The following is a 20,828-nucleotide window of genomic DNA, read 5'->3' on the forward strand; positions in this document are numbered from 1 at the left end:
AACAGAATGTGGTGCGTCCATACAATGAATTATGCAGCCGCAGAAAGGAGTGAAGTACTGACACATGCTACAACGTGAATGAACCTTCAGAACAGTATGCTGAGTGAAAAACACCAAAGCCCATATCATATGAGTCCGTTGATAGGAAATGTCTAGACTAGGAACTCCACAGAGACTGAGAGTAAATCAGTGGTTGCCAAAGGCTGAGAGGAGGGGAGAATGGGGAGTGACACCTGGCACCAGGTTCCTTTTTGAGGTGATGAAAATCTTCTGGAATTAGACAGGAGCGATGGTTACATAGCTTTGTCCATATACTAGAAACCACTGAATTGTATACTTTAAATGGGAGAATTGTATAAAATGTGAATTATATCTCAATAAAGCTATTTAAAAAAGAGGGTTGCTCTTGATGAATACCTGGACCTGGGTGAACAACATTCTAGAAGTTGTATGACTGAGGCAGGTATGGGAACATGAGGTGGGCTATGGGGGGGAGGATGTGGACAAAGGGGTCCCTGAACTTTATGTGGGAGAGGCAGGTGGCAACGGCAACTCTGTGGAGATGTACCAGAACAAATTTTGGGACACACAGGTATATCTATGTCCACCAGCTGGAAGAATGGCAGGAATAATGAAACTAGAGGAGACTATGGGGCTATTCATTAACACATGGCTTTACTATGCTACAGAAGGTCATGAGCTTGGTAAGCCCTTGTCCCCCCCCCCCCCCCCCCCGTGTGGTCCCGTTCTGTGAAGCGGCAACTCACTTGAGCGTTCGCCACGTGGTGCGGAGGACTCCTGGCTTTCTGAGGAGGAGGAGGATGAAGACTCGGTGGCCAGCTCAGAGTAACTCCTCTCATCCCGCACCACGTCACTTCCTCTAGGCCGTGGGGCAGAGGCTGAGAACTGGGTCAAAACTGAAGAGTTGACAACTTCAGGGTAGGAAGTAGAGCTTCCTGTCATGTCTGCGAATGCCTTGCTGTTGGTCAAGGCCCAGTGTGCGGTGCTCTCTCCAGCTCTGCCCAGTGGGACCGCCCCAGACACAGTTTCAGTCTGAGACATGGGGCTTTGGTTTTCCATATCAGAGCTGCTGGCCTGCTGGTGGCCTCCCGAGACTGTAGGTGTCAGGAGAGAAAAAAAAAATGCCATGACATGGATGTGAAATAGACCACTTCCCAGCTGAGATGTGAGTCCTCCCTAAGGGAGTGACCTTGCATAGACTTTAATATATGTGCAACCTGACATGCATTTTCATATTCTAAATAATTAATTCAAAATTCTTCAGTGTCAGTATGATAGCGATACTAAAAATAAATGCTGGTGAAGAGAAGAGCTTTTAAACAGCATGTGCAAAGCAACAGAGTAACTGAGAGGCTTGAGTATTTTAGTCTCTTTCCCCAAAAGTGGTCAAGGGAGGGAATGTGTTATGCCCAACATATACAATGTGCTTGAATATAGTGCTTAGTCAGAACCATTTTCCTAAACAGCCCTATTATTAATAAAGATTATTCTAATTTTAAAGTACAGTGAACAAAAGATAAACTATAGGGAGTATATTAAAACCATGAAGTTAGGGACTACATTCATACGTGCACATTTTAATAGTTCTAAAGGTGATCTATAAAAGAGCTCGAACTAGTTGTAAAGAGCACAGCAGCTCTCACTGGGGAGAGGCCAGTGCAGTGACAAGATGCACCCGACAGTGGGGGCTCTGGCCTGGGCCGGGTCTCAGCTCAGCTTAACCCTCCGACCCGCAGTTTCCTCATCTACAAAAAGAGCGGGAGGACTGAAGTCTGTTGGACGCACTTCACGCTGTTTTCATAAGGATAAAAATCAAAATGTGATAAACTAGATAAAGGAGGTGGTGCTATCTAAGGACACTCTTTTTCCTAGAGACTACAAATGGTCTTGAAGCCATCCCTTAAGAAAATCCAACAATTTTTAAATGTCCATAAAAGATCAAGTAAAATTAAATACATACTTGGGAAATCATTTGGCCAAAATCCCACTGAGCCCCGGGAAGATGTACGGCCAACTCCACCTCCTGTGGACGGCTCAGTGAGCTCCCCACCGCCGGGACTCCTGGCTCCAGCGTCTCTCCTCGGGTCTGGAGGGGGGGCCGAGGCTGAAGTCGCTGCCGTGTCTGTCTCGTTTGCTGGTCCCAGACTGGCTGTTAATGACTGGGTCACCCTTGGGACACCACTGGGAAACGTGGTGGTGACAGGTACACTCTTCATCCAGCCGACAGAGGGGCCTCGAAGCGCAGTGGAGGCGTTTGGCTCCTCCATACTTCTGGAAGCTAAAACGGATAAAACATGCTTCAAGACCACTGGGGGGGGGGGGTGTTAAGAAAATCAGGGATGTATCTAGATACAAATAATGCTTAGTACATTTTGGTAGATTAATCTGGATAACTTGGGCCTGGTACAGATAAGCACACTCATGCACTCTTCCTCCTTTGCTCTGACTCTCACAGAGCTGAGTGGAGAAGCAGGGACGTCCTTCAGCAAGCACCATGAAAAGCTCCCGCTCGAGCTCAAAGGAAGGCAGAGAAAGCCTCTAGACATTATTTGCCTTGGTTTTTATGGAAGAAGGTAAAACTTCTACTCTTTGTGTGTGTGTGTGTGTGTGTGTGTGTGTGTGTGTGTGTGTGTGTGTGACAGAGACAGAGAGACAGAAAGAGGGACAGACAGGGACAGATGAACAGGAAGGGGGAAAGACGAGAAGCATCAATTCTTTGTTGTGGCTCTTTAGTCTCATTGTTTGCTTCCTTATATGTGTCTTGACTGGGGGGCTACAGCAGAGCAAGTGACCTCTTGCTCAAGCCAGCAACCTTTGGGCTCAAGCCAATGACCTTTGGGCTCAAGCTAGCGACCATGAGGTCATGTCTATAATCCCACACTCAAGCCAGCAACCTTGAGCTCAAGCCGGATGAGCCCACACTCAAGCCGGCAACTTCTGGGTTTTGAACCTGGGTCCTCTGCATCCCAATCTTATGCTCTATCCACTGTGCCACAGCCTTGTCAGGGCAAACTTCTACTCTTGAATTCATCTTATAACTTAAATAGGACAGGCCATTACGATCAAGTACAGGTTTTTGTTTGTTTTATTTTAGCAGCTGTATCTTCTTGTTCAAATGCTATTACAGAGGAAAACCTATACGTAAAAACGAGTGAAAGCTGGGCTGTTCCAGGGTACCCAGCTCCCAGGGCACGAGGAGGCACAGAGCTCCGCAGAGTAGGAACAACGCCAGCCCAGATTAACAATTCCCAGCATTGTCACCAGCAAGGGTTCTTTATTATTTTCCACTTCATGGCCATCGTAGCCTTATGTTTTGAAAGACTATGAACTGAAATTCATTTCTTAAGTAACAGAGCTTCTAATCAGCAGGAGACAGTCATTGTTACCCGACTGATTTGATTTAGTTCCAGCCCAAAGCAAACAGGCTCCATTATTATACTTTGCCTCTTCAGGCTTTGGAGGCCGGCTCTCAAGTTGACACTCCACCTCAGTGGGCCCCGAGGAGGTCAAAGACTCCAGGTTGGGAACAGTTTTCCTGATGAAATGGATGGCAGAGACTGGAAAAATTTTCAAGAACCTTCCAGAACTGAATTATACACCGTTGTTCAAAATGCACAGTCTGCTGTATAGAGCCCAGGGGGCCGTGCACGGCTCCCTTCCACCGAGAACTGAGCAGAGGGTGCCCTGAGCTCCCAGAGGCATGCCGGAGCCCGGCCTCTAGACAGGAACAGTCGGCAGGAGAGCTGGGTGAGGGGAAGAAGCGTGTCAGGTAAGATTCAAACACCAGGAAAAAAGAGTATGGTTTTTATTCATAAGCCAAAAATAATTTTAAAAAGGACTCTATACCTAATAGTGAAAGGCCTCGAGCTGTTAATTATGACCCAGAAAAGGAAGAACAAAGTTCTCAATATAAATGGTTCATTGAAGACCAGTCTTCTGTGCAGTTCTGACCAAAAGCACAAATAAGTATAATTAGAAAGAGGGCACAGGAGACCCAAAGGTTCCTCTAACTCCTACAAACCAAAGAACCAGCTGTGCCTAGAACATGCCTGGTGGCTCTGGTCATTGGACCTTAATGAAGACAAAAGGAAGAGGGAGGTGATCCTTACAACCAGTAATTACAACAAGGGAAAAGAGAGACCCAAACACAAAACAGGGTTCCAGCTTATCTAAACCCACCACTCCTTAAAAATAAAAACGCATTAGTATATTTTTTAAAAAGGAAAGCATATTATAGTATAGATATATCTCAAATCCTCATTCAACCACTTAGCTTCACAGACCTAACTTCATTAGTTATCATCTAAATCCACCAAATTACAGCCTCAGAGAGTTGCTGGGTGCTCTTCCAAAGTACTTTTATTCTGCATTATTTCATCGATTCCGTGTACAGTGGCGGTTATACTGGACTCAGTCTGAATACCTGTCCAGCAAATCAGTGGCCACAGAAATATAATTACAGAAGTCACGAATGCTGACAGTCACAAAAGGAAGTCACCCTGAAGGCTCTGTGGAACATTTGTTTCATCAACTCCTTATCATCATTATTAAAAGCTGCCGCTTACTGACGAATTACAATGCGCCAGTGCTTCATATGCACCTTTCTACACTGTGCTAAGCAAGTGCTTTGTACACATAATCTCACTGAATCCTCACAGGACAGTTTGGAAGCAGTGTGAAGAGTTCTATAGAGCTGGTGCCTCTTAATAAAAAGACAAAATGGTTAGTCAAACTAACCTACAATCACCACTCATACCACTCGATGAATGCCTGTTAACTACACGTAGGAGAAATTTACCATGTTTCTAATTAACAGTCCAGTTCTATCGATTAGTTAATATACTGCTCACAAGAATGAGAGGATATTTCAAAATGAATATGAAGCAATTAAAGAAAGAAGCATTTGATTTTTCTCAATTAAACAAGAACGTTAGAAAAACAAACGACAGGTCAAAGAAAGCTGTCAATTATGCAAGTGAGATGCAAAACCAACTTTTGTTTCATTGGTGAAAATGCACTGTACAAAAGGCAGAAAGTACTGGAGTATCTGCACGTCCCCTGATCCCCTAATGTTTGTGAGCAGTGTAGTTGCCCTTCCTTGCTCACTTCTACCCTTAAAGCAGACATTCAAAAATGGGAAGGCTGTCCATTCGAAAGTAGAAATAAGCCAAGCTCCCGAATTTTATTATAGGAGGTGGAAAGAACAACTATTCATCTGCTAGAGTATATGGGTCAGTCTCCAATCATAGCACAAATACTGGAGCCTCAGGCATGAATCAGAATGCTCAACCTTGGCTTGACTGCTTCCCAGAATCTGCCAAAAATCTAGCTGAAGCAGCTAATATTGGAGAAAGAGATGCTAAATCTACAATCCTCTGAGTTATTTATGCTCTCTTCCTTTACAAAGTGAAATCACCACAAAGCAATTTACCTGGACCACACTAGCTCAGCTTCCCAAAGAAATACTTTCATGAGTTGAGATCCATTATTACACCCTCAGCTCCAATTGAGAATCTATACGAAATATCACCTTTTAGAGAACATTAGCACAATTCCCACAAAATAGCAACTGATGGCATTTTCTATTATGATTCTCAACATTCCTTATATAAATATTCCTCTTAGAATTTACTGCCCCTAAAACACTTATACCCATGGATGGAATTGTATGCCTACCTTATCGGAAAACAATCTCATGCCCCGCCCGGTTTCCCTTCGTGCCCTGGTGTCCAGGAAGCTCAGAACTAAATTTAGAACTCAATTGTAGCTGCTGTCAGACAATTCAACATACTAACATCTCTTACCACCTTCAAAAGAGAGTTTTCCCTGTCTTGCTTTAATTACTTTTTCCCCTTATGATCAAGTAGTATGTGGTCATTATAGAAAGTATGGAAAGTACAGAACAATATAAAGCAGCAAAAGATGTAAAGCAGCATGAAAAATAATTTCAAATGGCTTCCAATCTCTTTTCTAACATCTGATTTAGCTCCCCGGACCTATAACTGCTTTCAAGCATATATTCGTTGGCATACGATTTCTTTTTGGAAGCAGGAAGCTCCGGCTCCCGAGGCTCAGACGAGGTTGGGCTGTTGCCTGTGTCTGTGCAGTGGAGTGACAGGGGAGAGGAGGCCCGGACACAAAGGCTGATGTGTCTGGGGTAACAGATGCTGGACCTAGAAAGAATCTTTCCTGTCATCTGGTCCAATCCCTTTATGTTTCAAATAAGGAGCCCCATTCTCCCTCGGCCAGGCTGCTGGCTGGCCACCCTAGAGATCACTGTGAGGGGCACCACTCCTCTGACCATCTAAGTGCCAGGGCTCTCACTCAGTCACATTTAGTCGTGTATGGAGTGGCCAAGTGACAAAAGACACATGCCCCTGCCACACTTCCTCTCCACTTCCGTTCTCCCACAGATCGGCCGGCGGGGCCGTCTGCCTCTGACAAGGCCTGCCAGCCCCCTCAGCGCTCCTGCCCGCGCCTCGAGCTCCTGGGCCCTGCGGCCAGAAAGGGATAGGAACATCTTAAGATGTATATTTAATGGGAGGAAGGAGAGATACCAGAGCTCGGGTAGCAGATTAGCAGGTACTAGCCCAGACTTAGAAATGAAGCAGAACTGTGTTTCCCAGTTGATGTCAGATCCTGGTGCATGTCCCCTCTGCATCGCCACAGGGAGGACAGGAGGCTGGAGGCTGGATCCAGACACTCTGGATGCTTGGCTGTCCCCTCGTTTAATAACAGCCAAGGCCTTCTTCAGCATCTAAGAAGGAGGTGGGGCCCTACCTACAGAACACCCAGGTAGCTGAGAAGGAAGAGAAATGCTCAGTGAAAGTCTCAAGGACTGGAAAGATAGGGTCTTACTCTTTAAAATTGAAAGTATAAAGTTCTAAAAGGAAGAATGCTCAAGGAATACGAGGACCAATTTTTTTAATGTTGAAAAATACAGGGGACTACAGAGTCAAGTGCTGTAAAGTTAGAAATAATAGTCTGATATTCAAATGTACCCCAGTAGTGGGTTGCATTTAAATTATAAATATTAAATGACTGACCAGAATCAAAGTGTAGCTTCTTAGAAAATGCTTCCTTTCCACTATTTAGTCAAGCTGCTGGTAAATCACTGAACCACAGGACTCTGAAGCTGGAGAGGATCATAGCTTTTATCTGATCTAACCCATGTTTAAGAATAACCTACAAAGCAACCTCCAAAAAACACGAATCATAAATGATCTACATCCCCAGCCGGCAGGAAACGGTGCACAGAGCACACGGAGCAGGAACTGGTGGCTTTCCATAGCCATTACGGAAGGGACGTCTGGGTTCCGTGTTTGCTTTGATGACATAAATCCAAACCCCCAGTCTTGCAAAGTACTTTTAAAAATCTCTGACCTCTAATAATTTTGGCAATTTCTAAAGCAACCTAGCTTCTATTTCCCAAGAGCATTTCCCACCCTCCCTGTCTTGCTTCCCCTGGCAGGGGGATGAAAACGTGCAGCGTGTGCCAACTCGGAATAACCTCAGAGGAGGGAAAAGGTGGGCAGAGTTCCCGACATGCTCTTTGGCTGGTGGCTGGGTGAGCTCTGTGATGTTTGGGCACATGGTATTCCCCAGTTCTTATCAGCTGGACCTTGCTGGGGCAGTGGGGAGCCTGGAGAAGTAATAGACACAGTCTGTATCCTCGAGAGGATTCCAATCCACTGGGGCAGAGAGGCACTAGATAGCCTAGTGTGACAGCACGTGACACAGAGGACCAGAGGGCTGAAGAAAGACTTTGTGGAGAGGAGAATACTTGAGCGAGACTTGATTAGAAACTGGAATGGCAGAGAGATGAAGACCCCACTCCTGCGGCCTTGCAAACACCTACATGGTATGATTTTTTTTTAAAATTAATGCCTAGAAACGTGCATATGTATGTTATATTTGATATTTTTATATCAAAACTTTTGCAATAGTGAAGAAGTAAGAGTCTAACTCAGTCAAATGGCACACTGTTCACCACTTCATTCACCCCAGCATGTGGCCTCTGGTGCAAGAATTCACAGCGACAACACTCAGCCTTTGCTTTGCATGTATGTGGGGGGAGGGGACAGGGGTTGTTCGACAGAAAGGGCTAGAGCAGCCACCAGACCAGCTATTATTTTCCTCCTTATACAGTTAAAGAAAACATCTTTGAAAGATAAACTTCAATACTGAGATGAATTGTGTGGGTTGTACTTTTACCCCAAATACTTTGCATTAGTGATTAATATCTTTTCCCCTTAGCCCCTGTGATGAGTACGTCTAGCTCTACACATCTCTTTATTTCTATTCTGAATGACTTCAGAGTGCTAAGCTGGGACAGGGGTACTCACCTGCGGAATGATCTGAGGGCGGGGAGTAAGCTGATGTCCTGGAGTAACGCAGCCAGGAGAGGTCTGGTTCTGAGGAGTTTCTTCTCTGCCTGGAGAGTGTGGTCTCTTCTCCCGTTTCCAAGGCAGGAAGGGAGGACTGGCTCAGACCCGAAGTGGCCACTGGGGTGTGCACAGTCACTTCTTCAGGGAGCCCTTTCCCCCTCGCCGGGGAACCCCGGGATGCTCTGCCCTCTGAGTGAGAAGGGACACTTCTTCCTTCTGACCCTGCACTGCTGGATGGCAGGTGAAGCCTTCCCGAGGCTGAAAGCAGACAGCACCAATTCAGTTTCTACTAGCAGACCTCCAAATGTCTGGGTGATCTTTTAGTGGGCTTAGCTCTGACCTCCATAACATATACAGACATGAGAAGAAAGTAGGAGCAGTTATTCATTCTATGAAAAGCTAACCCCCAAACGAGAGACCACAAACTAAGACAAAGTCTTTGCATCTTGTGGTAAAATTATCAGAAAATGGGCACAATGAAGCTAAGTATCAGATGATACGGAATCAGAGCTTGGTTTCTGATCACCATGACTCATCACCCACATTCCACAAAGCTGGTTCCAGAATTTACTTGAACTCAAGACACGAACAAAATGTTAATATCTGGATGACCAACATATCCAGGCAGCATTATGTGCAGAGGTTCTAAGTTCTAACTCCATTATTCTTGAGTGGAACATGAAATACTTTCATAGATAGTCGTTACAGAATTGAGTGTCCTAACCAGACCTCCTGTTACTGGGATATAAAACCATGGGGGGCATCTTTGATGGCTTCATCCTCTGCTTTTAGGCCACTACTAAGTCTTATCAATTTCCTTTGTGAAGAGTCTTCGTCAGTCCCTTCCTCTCCATCCCTGAGGCCACCAGGCCACATTTTAGTATCTGCTGTCTGGATATCTGTGTCTGCTTGGGTGGTCCCTCTAACTCCAGGTTCCCTTCAATCCACTTCCTTCCCCAGACATCTTATACCTGCCTTCAAGGTGAATCCTCCCCCAGATATGCTTTAATCACATCACTGCCTTGTTCAAAAGCCTTCTGTGACTCTTGCCACTATACCAAATCTAAACTGCCACCTTGTTGAAGTCCTCCATGATTGTCCCTAACCCCATCCACACAACCACCCTACTATATTCTCCTCCCCTCTGTCTGTGACTCACACCCTCCCCCAAGGGAGGCTGCTGGCCTTGCTGCCTGCAGAGAACCCACCCTTCTCTCCTGGACTCACGTAGTCTGGGCACCCACTCCTCAGCTACCTTTCCACCTTGCTCAGATCAGACTCGGGTTCAAATCCCAGCTCTGAAACCTGTTCGCTGTTTGACTTCTCTGAGCTCCCATTTCCGCAATCCTAAACTGAGAATACTGTGACCTCCCCAGCTTGCCGCGAGCACTGAGAGACTGACATGTTGGGATGCGGCAGAGACCGAATCAGCACTAGTTCTTCATCTTCCCTTCCTCAGTCAAATCTCATTCATCCAGCCCCCCCTCCCCCTTCTTGAAATCCTTCGCTAAACATGGCAAACCACCAGCTATGCAGACTGGAGCAAGAATGTCCATTTGAGCGACGTCAACACAAACACGCAGCCACACGTCCCACCACACCTGGAACCTCTGATAGTCACAGCTTGTGTCAGGACTGCTGGATGCTGTTTGGGTTCAGACCAGCCATGGACTATAGAGTCTCCGAGATTGAGACAGGCCTCTCAGCAAATCCGCACGTTGTCTGGTGTATACTTATCACTCAGTTACCACAGCGTGCCACAGACAGAGCCTAAGTCACGGCCCTGAACCCCAGCCCGGACCCTGAGATGGGTACCGAGGCTCAGAATGGGAGAGAGGGAGACAGGCAGAAGTTTTGTTTTCTAGGACTGGACATGCAGGAATGAATTGAGCGTCATCAGCCCAAACTCACCTAAGGTGCTGCTCTGGGAAGTCAGAGCTGTTGCTATCTCAGGCCCCACAGGGGCAGTGGTGACCTTTGTTCTCCTCAGGGAGCTGTTTCTTCCTCCTGCATCTGCTGTTTCCGTTTGCGGAGTGAAGTTTTCTGGAGCATCCGAAGAAGCATGGCTCTCGCCAGGGGTCTGAACCATCACACCCTCTTTGGAGGCCACTGTGGACAAGTCTACTTGATTCTGATCGAAGGTGATGTTTTCTCTGTGGGGCTCAGTGTTGCTCTCGAGCCAGTGGTTCGTTACAGCAGCTGAAATAGACAATGGATCAGTGAGAGCTTGCTGGTTTCTGAAAAGAGAAAGAAAACCTTCAGAAACAACACCACAAGCGGCTTTGATTTTAAGTAGTGGATTCAAGTAGAATGCCCTCATACACACACACCCCTCCCCCAGTAATTATTCTTACAATCAATCCAGTGGAAGAAATGATGAAGCAACGATAGTATTATAAGATTAAATTTTACAGTAAGTGGAGTAAATGGTGACAACTGATAGAGATTAACGTGGGGAAGAGGACTTGAACCTCTAGCACTGGGCAGGCTCAGAAAGGGTCACGGAGGGCAAAGGGCAGGTGTGAGCGGAGGGAAGGATGTGCTTCATAGCACCAAGACTGCACACCGTGCCTTCTCAATGGTAGTGGGTGAGAGCTGGCAGCTCTGACTCCTGACACCGACTCTTGTGGGCAAGGGGCACTGCATGCACAATTCTGGAAAAATACGTGAACTATTTGGCAATATTACCAAAACCTTAGCAATATATAGGGGGTCCTCGGGTTATGACAGCCTCAACATACAATGTTTCGAGTTTATGATGCTCATTCCCATAACAACTGTTAAAAATTGAGACATGGGCCCTGGCCGGTTGGCTCAATGGTAGAGCGTCGGTCTGGCGTGCAGGAGTCCCAGGTTCGATTCCCGGCCAGGGCACACAGGAGAAGCGCCCATCTGCTTCTCCACCCCCCCCCCCCCCGCCTCCTTCCTCTCTGTCTCTCTCTTCCCCTCCCGCAGCCAAAGCTCCATTGGAGCAAAGTTGGCCCTGGGCGCTGGGGATGGCTCTGTGGCCTCTGCCTCAGGCGCTAGAATGGCTCTGGTTGCAGCAGAGCGACGCCCCGGATGGGCAGAGCATCGCCCCCTGGTGGGCGTGCCGGGTGGATCCCGGTTGGGCGCATGCGGAAGTCTGTCTGACTGCCTCCCCGTTTCCAACTTCAGAAAAATACAAAAAAAAAAAAAAAATTGAGACATGACTGTTTCGGCTTACGCCATTAGCATCGTACTTACAGACTACATGGGTGAACTAGTTTGGCTGTGCACAGCCAAAGAATATGAAGTACAATGTGCAGTATAGTATATTTATGTCCTTTTCCTTTTTCTCTGGCTTAGCTGTGTCTCTATGTTCTTGACTATGATTTTACAACTGTGTTAGGAGAGGTAAGTGACTTAGGCTAGGGTGTGTTTCAATTTACACCAACATTTCGGTTATGTCACTGTCGTAGGAACGGAACTGTGTTATAACCTGAGGACCCCTGTAAATAGGTTTGATGCAGTAATTTCACAGGAAGGGAGGAATAAAGAAAGGAGGCGGAAAGAGAGAGAAGGAGGAAAGAAATGAAGAAAGAACCTAAAATTCCTACAGCAGATCAATTAAACCAGTTGTAGTACATCCATATGAAAGGATACCAGGAGGTTATTAAAATAATGTCATAAAATAAAATAAAGCTATTCTACAAGTACTATTGAGTTAAAACAACAGGCTTCAAAACAGAATTTAGAGGAAGATCCCATTTTGTAATAAAAGCAATCATGGATGTACGTGCCAAACACTGATGTGAGCTTTACCATGCACTCATTCATTGAACCCTTGCACTTGTTGAAGGGAGGTGCTCTTATTTGTCCCACTTTGCATGGGATGCACAGGAGGCCCAGGGAGGTCACATCCGAAGCCCAGGCCCCTCAGCTCTCAGCTGTGCTCAGCTGGAAGATAAAGTGCTGAGTGGAGTACTGGAGCAAGTCCTCCTGCTCTCCCTTATTTCTAGTTCAGGGGTGCTGAGGAAGTGGTGCTGATTAGTATGGACTGTTACTGCAAGTTTATAAATTAGGAATGTATTTATATAAGGTCTACTGGAAAATTCTGTCCGTTTTTGGAATAAACAAAATACAAATTTTTCTTACCATCAATAAACTTTATTAAATAATATAATTGCCATTATTAATGATTTCTTGCCAGCGTGAGGGCAATTTGTATATCCCATTTTTGAAAAATGTTTTATCTTTTTTTTTTCATTTTTCTGAAGCTGGAAACGGAGAGACAGTCAGACAGACTCCCGCATGCGCCCGACCGGGATCCACCCGGCACGCCCACCATGGGGCAACGCTCTGTCCACCAGGGGGCGATGCTCTGCCCATCCTGGGCGTCGCCATGTTGCGACCAGAGCCACTCCAGCGCCTGAGGCAGAGGCCACAGAGCCATCCCCAGCGCCCGGGCCATCTTTGCTCCAATGGAGCCTCGGCTGCAGGAGGGGAAGAGAGAGACAGAGAGGAAAGCGCGGCGGAGGGGTGGAGAAGCAAATGGGCGCTTCTCCTGTGTGCCCTGGCCGGGAATCGAACCCGGGTCCTCCGCACGCTAGGCCGACGCTCTACCGCTGAGCCAACCGGCCAGGGCAATGTTTTATCTTTTGATGCGAAAAATTGAACCAGTGCTTGTTTGATATTTTCTTCAGTTTTGAATTTTTTGCCCTTCAAAAAATTTTGTAAGGACAAAAACAAGTGATAGTCGGAGGGTGTTAAGTCCAGGGAATATGGTGGATGCAACAGACATGCTTCTGTAGCATTTCTTCCTTATTGAAATTCGTAAAAATTACAGTGGTGTAAATGAACTTTATCAGTAGCCATGGGTACACTATCGTTTCACACATAAGACTAACGTGAATCAACTTTGTTTTAGTTAATTTGCTACGTTAGTATGTATACATTAAGTGATAAAAATAGAGAGGCACTCATGCGCCAAATAAACATGTGCTTACGTGTCGAAACTTGTTGTGATAGAAACGGACAGAACTTTCCGGTAGACCTTATATTTGCCAGGAAAATTTTTAAGTGATGTGTCCTTCCATATTGCCAAAGATGATCACAAAGAGGGCATGAGTTACAAACGTTGTGAGGATGAAGTCAAAGTTGAGGGTTAAATGGGGCACAGAGAAAATCGTCTTGTAGCATGAAGGTCATTTGTCAAAGCATGGAGCTCAGAGTCAGGGCAGGCAGATGGGGTGGCCCAAATTCATCACATATGTAACTTTAAATGTCCTAGGAGCCACATTTTAAAAAGTAAAAAGAGACCAGTGGAATAAAATTTTTAAAAAGAGGCCCTGGCCGGTTGGCTCAGTGGTAGAGCGTCGGCCTGGCGTGCGGTGCGGAAGTCCCAGGTTCGATTCCCAGCCAGGGCACACAGGAGAAGCGCCCATCTGCTTCTCCACCCCTCCCCCTCTCCTTCCTCTCTGTCTCTCTCTTCCCCTCCCGCAGCCGAGGCTCCATTGGAGCAAAGATGGCCTGGGCGCTGGGGATGGCTCCTTGGCCTCTGCCCCAGGCGCTAGAGTGGCTCTGGTCGCGGCAGAGCGACGCCCAGGAGGGGCAGAGCATCGCCCCCTGGTGGGCAGAGCGTCGCCCCCTGGTGGGCATGCCGGGTGGATCCCGGTCAGGCGCATGCGGGAGTCTGTCTGACTGTCTCTCCCCATTTCTAGCTTCAGAAAAATACAAAAAAAAAAAATTTTTTTTAAAGATTTTATTTATTGATTTTAGGGAGGTGGTGGTGGAACGAGAGGCACCAACGCATGGTTACGTCTCATGTGAGCCTTGACTGGGCACACCGGGGGTTCGAACTGGCGACCTCAGCGTTCCAGGTCAACATTCTATTTAGTCCGCCACCAGAGGTCAGGCCTGGTGGAATTAATTTTAATAAATATTTCATCCAATCTGATTGATATATCCAAAATAGTACCATTGCAATATCTAACTGATATAAAAATTGAGATATTTTGCCTTTTTTTTTTTTGTATTAACCTTTAAAACCCAATGAGTCTTGTGCCTATCGTACTGGACAGTACAATTCTAGATCAATTGTTGTCAACATCTTCCCACTCTGGACCACTCCTACCAGAAGCAGTGGGGTTGGAAAGTGGTGATTATAAAAACTTCCATAAGAGATTCTGACAAACTTTCCTAAGGGAATCATTTCTTCCCCCAACCCCTTGAGGTTACTGTTTTCATGCTTCCCATTCTGTTTCCCGTAAGTGATAATTAACAAAAGCTTCCTGAAGAGGGAGGGAAGTTGTCTAGGCATCTGGGCTCCTCTGGGGCCCAGCCCCAGACAGGCAAGGCACCAACTCACCCAGAAATGGGAAGTGGAGGGATATTTCCAGGGGTAGCTGCAAAGTCCCTAAATTAAATTTGAGTCTCTGGGGTTGTGACTAGCAGTGACCCACATGACACATTCCCTTCGTTCTTCCTATCTGCGCGGCCAGGGCAAGCTGGCCTCCCAGAGGAGGGGAAAGGGTTTGAGGATGCTTTCTCTAACCTCTATCCTCTTGGTACAATTTGAGAAGTTATTCTAAAAATAAGCCAGAAAAAAGTGATTGTGAGGAGACAGAAGGGACTCAATTCATGTTCCAAAGCTGGCAAAGCCATGAGCAAAGATAAGAAAATGAATTTAGTTCTATTATTCCACAGAATGAATGTAAGTCTCAGGTAGCTACAACACCCCCTTCTTTGGAGATAAGGAGTGGGAGTTCCAGACCCCAGACAAGGAATTCCACTGCAGTCTCCCAAAGGAGAAGAAGGGCTACCCGAAATGGGACATGACGAGCATCAAACCACACTCTCTCCCCGGAGGGCTGACTAAAGATAGAAGAAGGAAAAGAATGCACCCTATAAACAAAATTAAAAGGCAGACAACAGTCCTGCGGTATCTTGAATAACCTTGCCACTAAAAATAATGCTGAATAAATATATTTTTAAAAATATTTCTAAATATATTGCTGAGGTGACAAGGTAAGTAAAGAACCAAATCTTCTGAGGCCAAAGATGAAGCAAGGGCTGGGATTCAGGGGGTAAACTAACGCTTTAGCTGGCAGCTTCCCTGAGGCATCTGCTCAACACTTGTGACCTTGAAATTCTGTTCTGATAGCTAGGGGGATGCAAGAGACAGGAGACCAAACTCTCAAGGAGGGAGAGAGTCTGCGAGAAAACTCCTATATATAAAGCCAGGACCAGCTCTATACCTTGGGTGTCAGGCAAATAGAAAGCAACCTGTCCTGCTGAAGGCCGTAGCAAGGAAACAGCAAGGCCCTTCAATCTTCATCTTAGGTGAAAGAAAACGAAGTCTCACACCCAAGAATCTGTAACCATATATATAGCTAGCCCTCATGTGCATATGTTGGCTACAGCTCAAGCCAAGCATGTGCTTAAAAATGGTCTTGAGCCTTGTGACTGTACTAAAAACCACTGGATTATGTACTTCAAAAGAGCAAATGTCGTGGTATTCAAATTGCATCTCAAACACACACTGAGATCTGTTCATGGGGGGGGACAGTGGTCCTGATGCACAGTGTCTTCAAGGACTTGGCACAAACAAATGTGAGTGCTCTCTAGATGAACAGACCCACAGTCCAATTTTATCACTTACTGACAATCTAAGGAGGAAAAGATCACAGTTGAAAAAATCACAAAATACACAAGGAAAAAAAGCATCCATGGACAAAAGTCAGCAAACTGGATGAGTGAAGACCTGAAATACTGGTACTATCAGACACAAAAAAGTAAGTATATAAAACTACATGAGAATAAATAAGAAATTAAAAGTGAGGGAGGGGGGAGTATAAATAATGGCCCAAAACATTTTTTAAAAATCTAAATGGAAATTCTAGAAATGAAAAAAATATATAATTAAAATTAAGAAACTCAACAGCAGATTAGATATGGCTGAAAAGAGAACTAAGAATTATAAGACAGATGACAAAAGGATGCCATATGTTATAAAAAGACAGATAATATGGAAAAAGAGGTGAAGACACAAGGAAGACAGAGTGAGAAAGTCCCACGTATATCTAAGTGGGGTTCCAGGAGAAGAGGGAGAAAGGAGAAGGGACAGTATTCAAAAGGGTAATGGCTGGGAGCTTTGCAGAACTAACAACAAGTATGAATCCTTAGAGCAAGGAAGCCCAACAAATCTTAGGAAGTTAAATTAAAAAGAAACATAAACTCCTATAGTAAAGCTGCAGAAAATCATGGAAGAAAACTAGGTCTTAAAAACTACCAGAGGGAAAAAAGTGACAAGTCATCTACAGATGATGGCAGTCCAACTGCTGATTTTTCAGCAGCAATCATGGAAGCCCAACAACAGTGGGTAAATATTTTCAGTGCGCTGAGAGAAAAACTAGAATTGAATACTCGGCAAAACTGTCTTTGAGAAACATCTTGAGACTAGATTTCAAAATAGAAACATTTCAGTCAAATTTGAGTTTATAAACCACTCCATTAAAGGAAATTGTGGAGAATTTATTTCAAGCAGGAGAAAGGCTCTGATGAAAAGCTGAGTTGCAAGAAGACATAATGAGCAGAGAAAATGGCAAATATGTGCATAAATCTAAAGAAATATTGAGATTATAAAATAATTTCTCACTGTGAGATTAATAAAACAAGATGGAGCAAATCCTGGATAAATTGGGAAGGGATGATCAGAATCACATTGTAGGAGAGAGGTATCTGACAGTTCCTCAATCTAACCCTAATGAATAGAGTATATCACTTCTTCATGGTACAGCTTGAAATGATACAAAATTTCCATAGAGAGAAATCAGCGATATTGCCTAAAACCAAAACAACAACAAAAAATCAATAAATAGCAACAGAAGCATATTATTTAGAGATATGGACATAATTACTAAAAGAATCAGTTAAAAAGGGTTGAAAATGGTTGATGCTGGGAAACAGAAAATGATGATAGTAAAAGCGGCCAGGGTTTTTATAATAGCTTTATAAAACATTAAATCTTTATACTATGAATAAGTTTGATAAACATAAAAATTAAATTTTAAGAAAGCTGAATAACAAGCTGGGGAAAAATGTCTGCAAGTGCATGATAAAAGTTTAGCATTCTTAATATATGAAGGACCTTTTCACACTCCTAAGGTGTACATCACACAAAGAACATGAATATGTGTGATTCACAAAATAAGTGAAGAATAAATATATGAAAAGTATCTCTGGAAACAAAATACAAATACAAACCAAGACCTTTTTAAATTTTTATATATTTATTTTTCCTATCAAATTGGCAAAGATTTAAAACTTGTTACTGCAAGTAGAGAAAACGGCATTTGCTATCATGGGTACTTGAAATATTGGGGAACCACTTAGAAAGTATCTGATTATCTAACCACTATGTTGTGCACCTGAAACTAATACAAAATAATATTAAATGTAAATTTTAATTGAAAAATAAATTTTTTAATGAAAAAACAAGAAAACGAACACTTGAATACAATGTTGGTAAGACTGTCATGGGCACATTCTTTTCATGAGAAATTCTGCAATCCATTGCAAAAGCTTTAAAAATTGGCCTATATTTTGACCCAGGAATTCCATTTCTGGAAATTAATCCCAAGGAAATTATTAAGGAAGTACACAAAGTTTCAGGCATAGGAATTTCATTGCAGTGTTGTTTATAATAATGAAAATGGGAAATAACCTAAATTTCTGCAATAGGAGTTGGTTAACTTAATTATGAGACAACAAAATTCTAAAGACCTGACCAAAATACATTATTAATAGGTTTAGATATGGATTATGTGCATCCTTTATTTAAGTGAAAACATAAATTAGTAAATGGTATGAACCATATGATCCCATTTTATTAAAAATATATCTGTTTGTAAGAACACATATCTTAAGAAAAAGAACAAAAAAGGTTGGTATGCCCTGGCCAGTTGGCACAGTGGTAGAGTGTTGGCCCAGCATGTGGATGTCCTGGGTTCAATTCTCAGTCAGGGCACACAGGAGAAATGACTAACTACTCTTCTACCCCTCCCCCTCCCCCCTTCTCTCTCTCTCTCTCTTCCCCTCCTACAGCCATGGCTTGATTGGTTCGAGCATATTGGCCTGGGCGCTGAGGATGGCTCCATGGAGCCTCTCCTTCAGGCATTAAAAATAGCTTGGTTGTGGGCATGGTCCTAGATGGGCAGAGCATTGGCCCCATATGGGGCTTGCCGGGTAGATCCCCATTGGGGCCCAAGCAGGAGTCTGGAGTCTGTCTCCCCTCCTCTCACTTGGAAAAGAAGAAAGAAAAAAAAAGGTTGTTATCTTGGTATCTCCAGGTCTAGAAGTGACCTTGTAATGGGCTTTCCTTGGTCCCCAAACCTGACCCTTAAGAAGCCTGAAGACAAATATAAAATTGGCTCATGCAACTTGCTAGTAAGTGTGTGTGTTTGGGCTCCAATGCCATTTCTGAAACATAAGCATGAGCATGGCGTTCAACTGCTCAGCTGAAGGACCAGTGACTTTACTTATGTCTGGGCCACTCAGCCTCTAGATCAGGGGGCCCCAAACTTTTTACACAGGGGGCCAGTTCACTGTCCCTCAGACCGTTGAAGGGCTGGACTATAAAAAAAACTATGAACAAATCCCTATGCACACTGCACATATCTTAAAGTAAAAAAACAAAACGGGAACAAATACAATATTTGAAATAAAGAACAAGTAAATTTAAATCAACAAACTGACCAGTATTTCAATGGGAACTATGCTCCTCTCACTGACCACCAATGAAAGAGGTGCCCCTTCCGGAAGTGCGGTGGGGGCCGGATAAATGGCCTCAGGGGGCCGCATGTGGCCCGTGGGCCATAGTTTGGGTACCCTTGCTCTAGATGCTTAGCCATTATTAGCATCAGCCATGACCTTTGCTAGTGGCCTGATCAAAGAGAGGGGCCAGTGACTATTTCTCCAGAGCAGAGACGAGACAGACCCTGGTTAGTGCTGCCACTGCGGGGTCCTGCTGACCTCAGAGACCTGCTGATTTGTAATGCCACCTCCACCCCTTCCCCTTCATCACAGATGCCACAGCTGCCTAAATCAGTGAGAAACTCTTCCTCCAGGGATCGGTCTTTCTTTCCCCAGAAACACAGGAGGCAACATAAAAAGGTGCTTGCTTCACCCATACCTTGTGAGTCCATGTTCCCTATGCAAAGGTCCTCTCATCTAGAAGGAAAAGAGCCTGCTCCCGGCTCCATGCCTGGATCTGAAACTTCATTTCTTGGTAAGACAGGCAGTGATACCACACAGACTGTGGTTAAAGTCAGGCTGTCTGGGTGAGATTTCTGGCTCTACCTCTCACAAGCCTTATGGTCTTAGTTGAGATACATAATTTCTCTGTGCCTTGGCTTCTTCATCTGTAAAGTGGGGACAGTAAGAGTACCTACGTCACCATCATCACCATCATCGGCTATAACAGCACAGACAGGGGACAGCACCAAATGGTATCCGACACATAGTGAGTGCTATACATTGTAGCTAGTAAATGGATTGAGGTCTACCAACTTGAACAAACAGATGTGGTGATGGCTTTGGCGGGCACTGCTAGCCAGTCGTGGCTCAGTCTCCCAGTGCTTCTCCAGACAGCAGAGCAGTGCTGGGGTCGTGGCTCAGTCTCCCAGTGCTTCTCCAGACAGCAGAGCAGTGCTGGGGTCGTGGCTCAGTCTCCCAGTGCTTCTCCAGACAGCAGAGCAGTGCTGGGGTCGTGGCTCAGTCTCCCAGTGCTTCTCCAGACAGCAGAGCAGTGCTGGGACCAGAGCTGAAAACCCCGGTGCCACAGAGGCCCCCAGCCCCACCGTGGACATGAGGGGTGCATTCTGATGGGAGCACTGAGACTGCTGGCAGCTTGTGCCTGGCTCTGGCTCTGCTCTGTGACACCCCCCCCCCCCCGGCAGGGGCAGGGAGAACTGGGGACACAGGGTGGCCACCTGTGGCATGACAAGCTCCTGATGTCACTGGCCTAGAGTTCCAAGAGAACAGTAACCTGCTGCCTGCTGTTAACTCTGGGTGTCCCTCTACCTCTTACTCTGCCCTTGGACGACCCCTCAGGTAAGAGGTTGACAAGGCAGGCTGGCTGGGGAGGCCGCACACCAGGCCGCCCTCTGCCACTTCAGGTCACAGTTGATTGTGAACATCGAAGTGCTTTACACCATTCCGTATGTACCGCAGCAAGAATGATGGGTCAAACGCTAAAACGTTTATTGAAGTCAAAGGACAAATCCTTTCAGAAGCCCTGGGTTGCTGAGGGTTAGTGTGGTTGAAAACTGTTTGTGATAGGGCTCCCTGTTCAGCACAGGTATAAACCCTGAGTGGGAGAGTAATTCAGAGTACAGTGGACAGGACTGAATCGGGACCTGTGGCATGCAGGGAGAGGTCTCTGGGAACCTGCTCTCACTC

The 20,828-nt window shown here is 45.3% G+C and overlaps 1 protein-coding gene across 2 annotated transcripts in view; it reads right to left on the reverse strand.

Moving 5' to 3' along the window:
• HEG1 (heart development protein with EGF like domains 1) overlaps positions 1-20,828 on the reverse strand; it is a 90,195-nt gene that overhangs the window by 47,925 nt on the left and 21,442 nt on the right. For both annotated transcript variants that reach the window (XM_066347830.1, XM_066347831.1), the window contains exons 2-5: positions 10,320-10,607; positions 8,367-8,666; positions 1,982-2,299; positions 768-1,115 (exon numbers count right to left, since the gene is read on the reverse strand). In XM_066347830.1, the coding sequence (XP_066203927.1) occupies positions 768-1,115; positions 1,982-2,299; positions 8,367-8,666; positions 10,320-10,607 (1,254 nt within the window). The remainder of the gene's footprint in view (positions 1-767; positions 1,116-1,981; positions 2,300-8,366; positions 8,667-10,319; positions 10,608-20,828) is intronic.

This window comes from Saccopteryx leptura, chromosome 8 (genome assembly GCF_036850995.1).
Source record: "Saccopteryx leptura isolate mSacLep1 chromosome 8, mSacLep1_pri_phased_curated, whole genome shotgun sequence".
Lineage (NCBI taxonomy): Eukaryota > Metazoa > Chordata > Mammalia > Chiroptera > Emballonuridae > Saccopteryx > Saccopteryx leptura.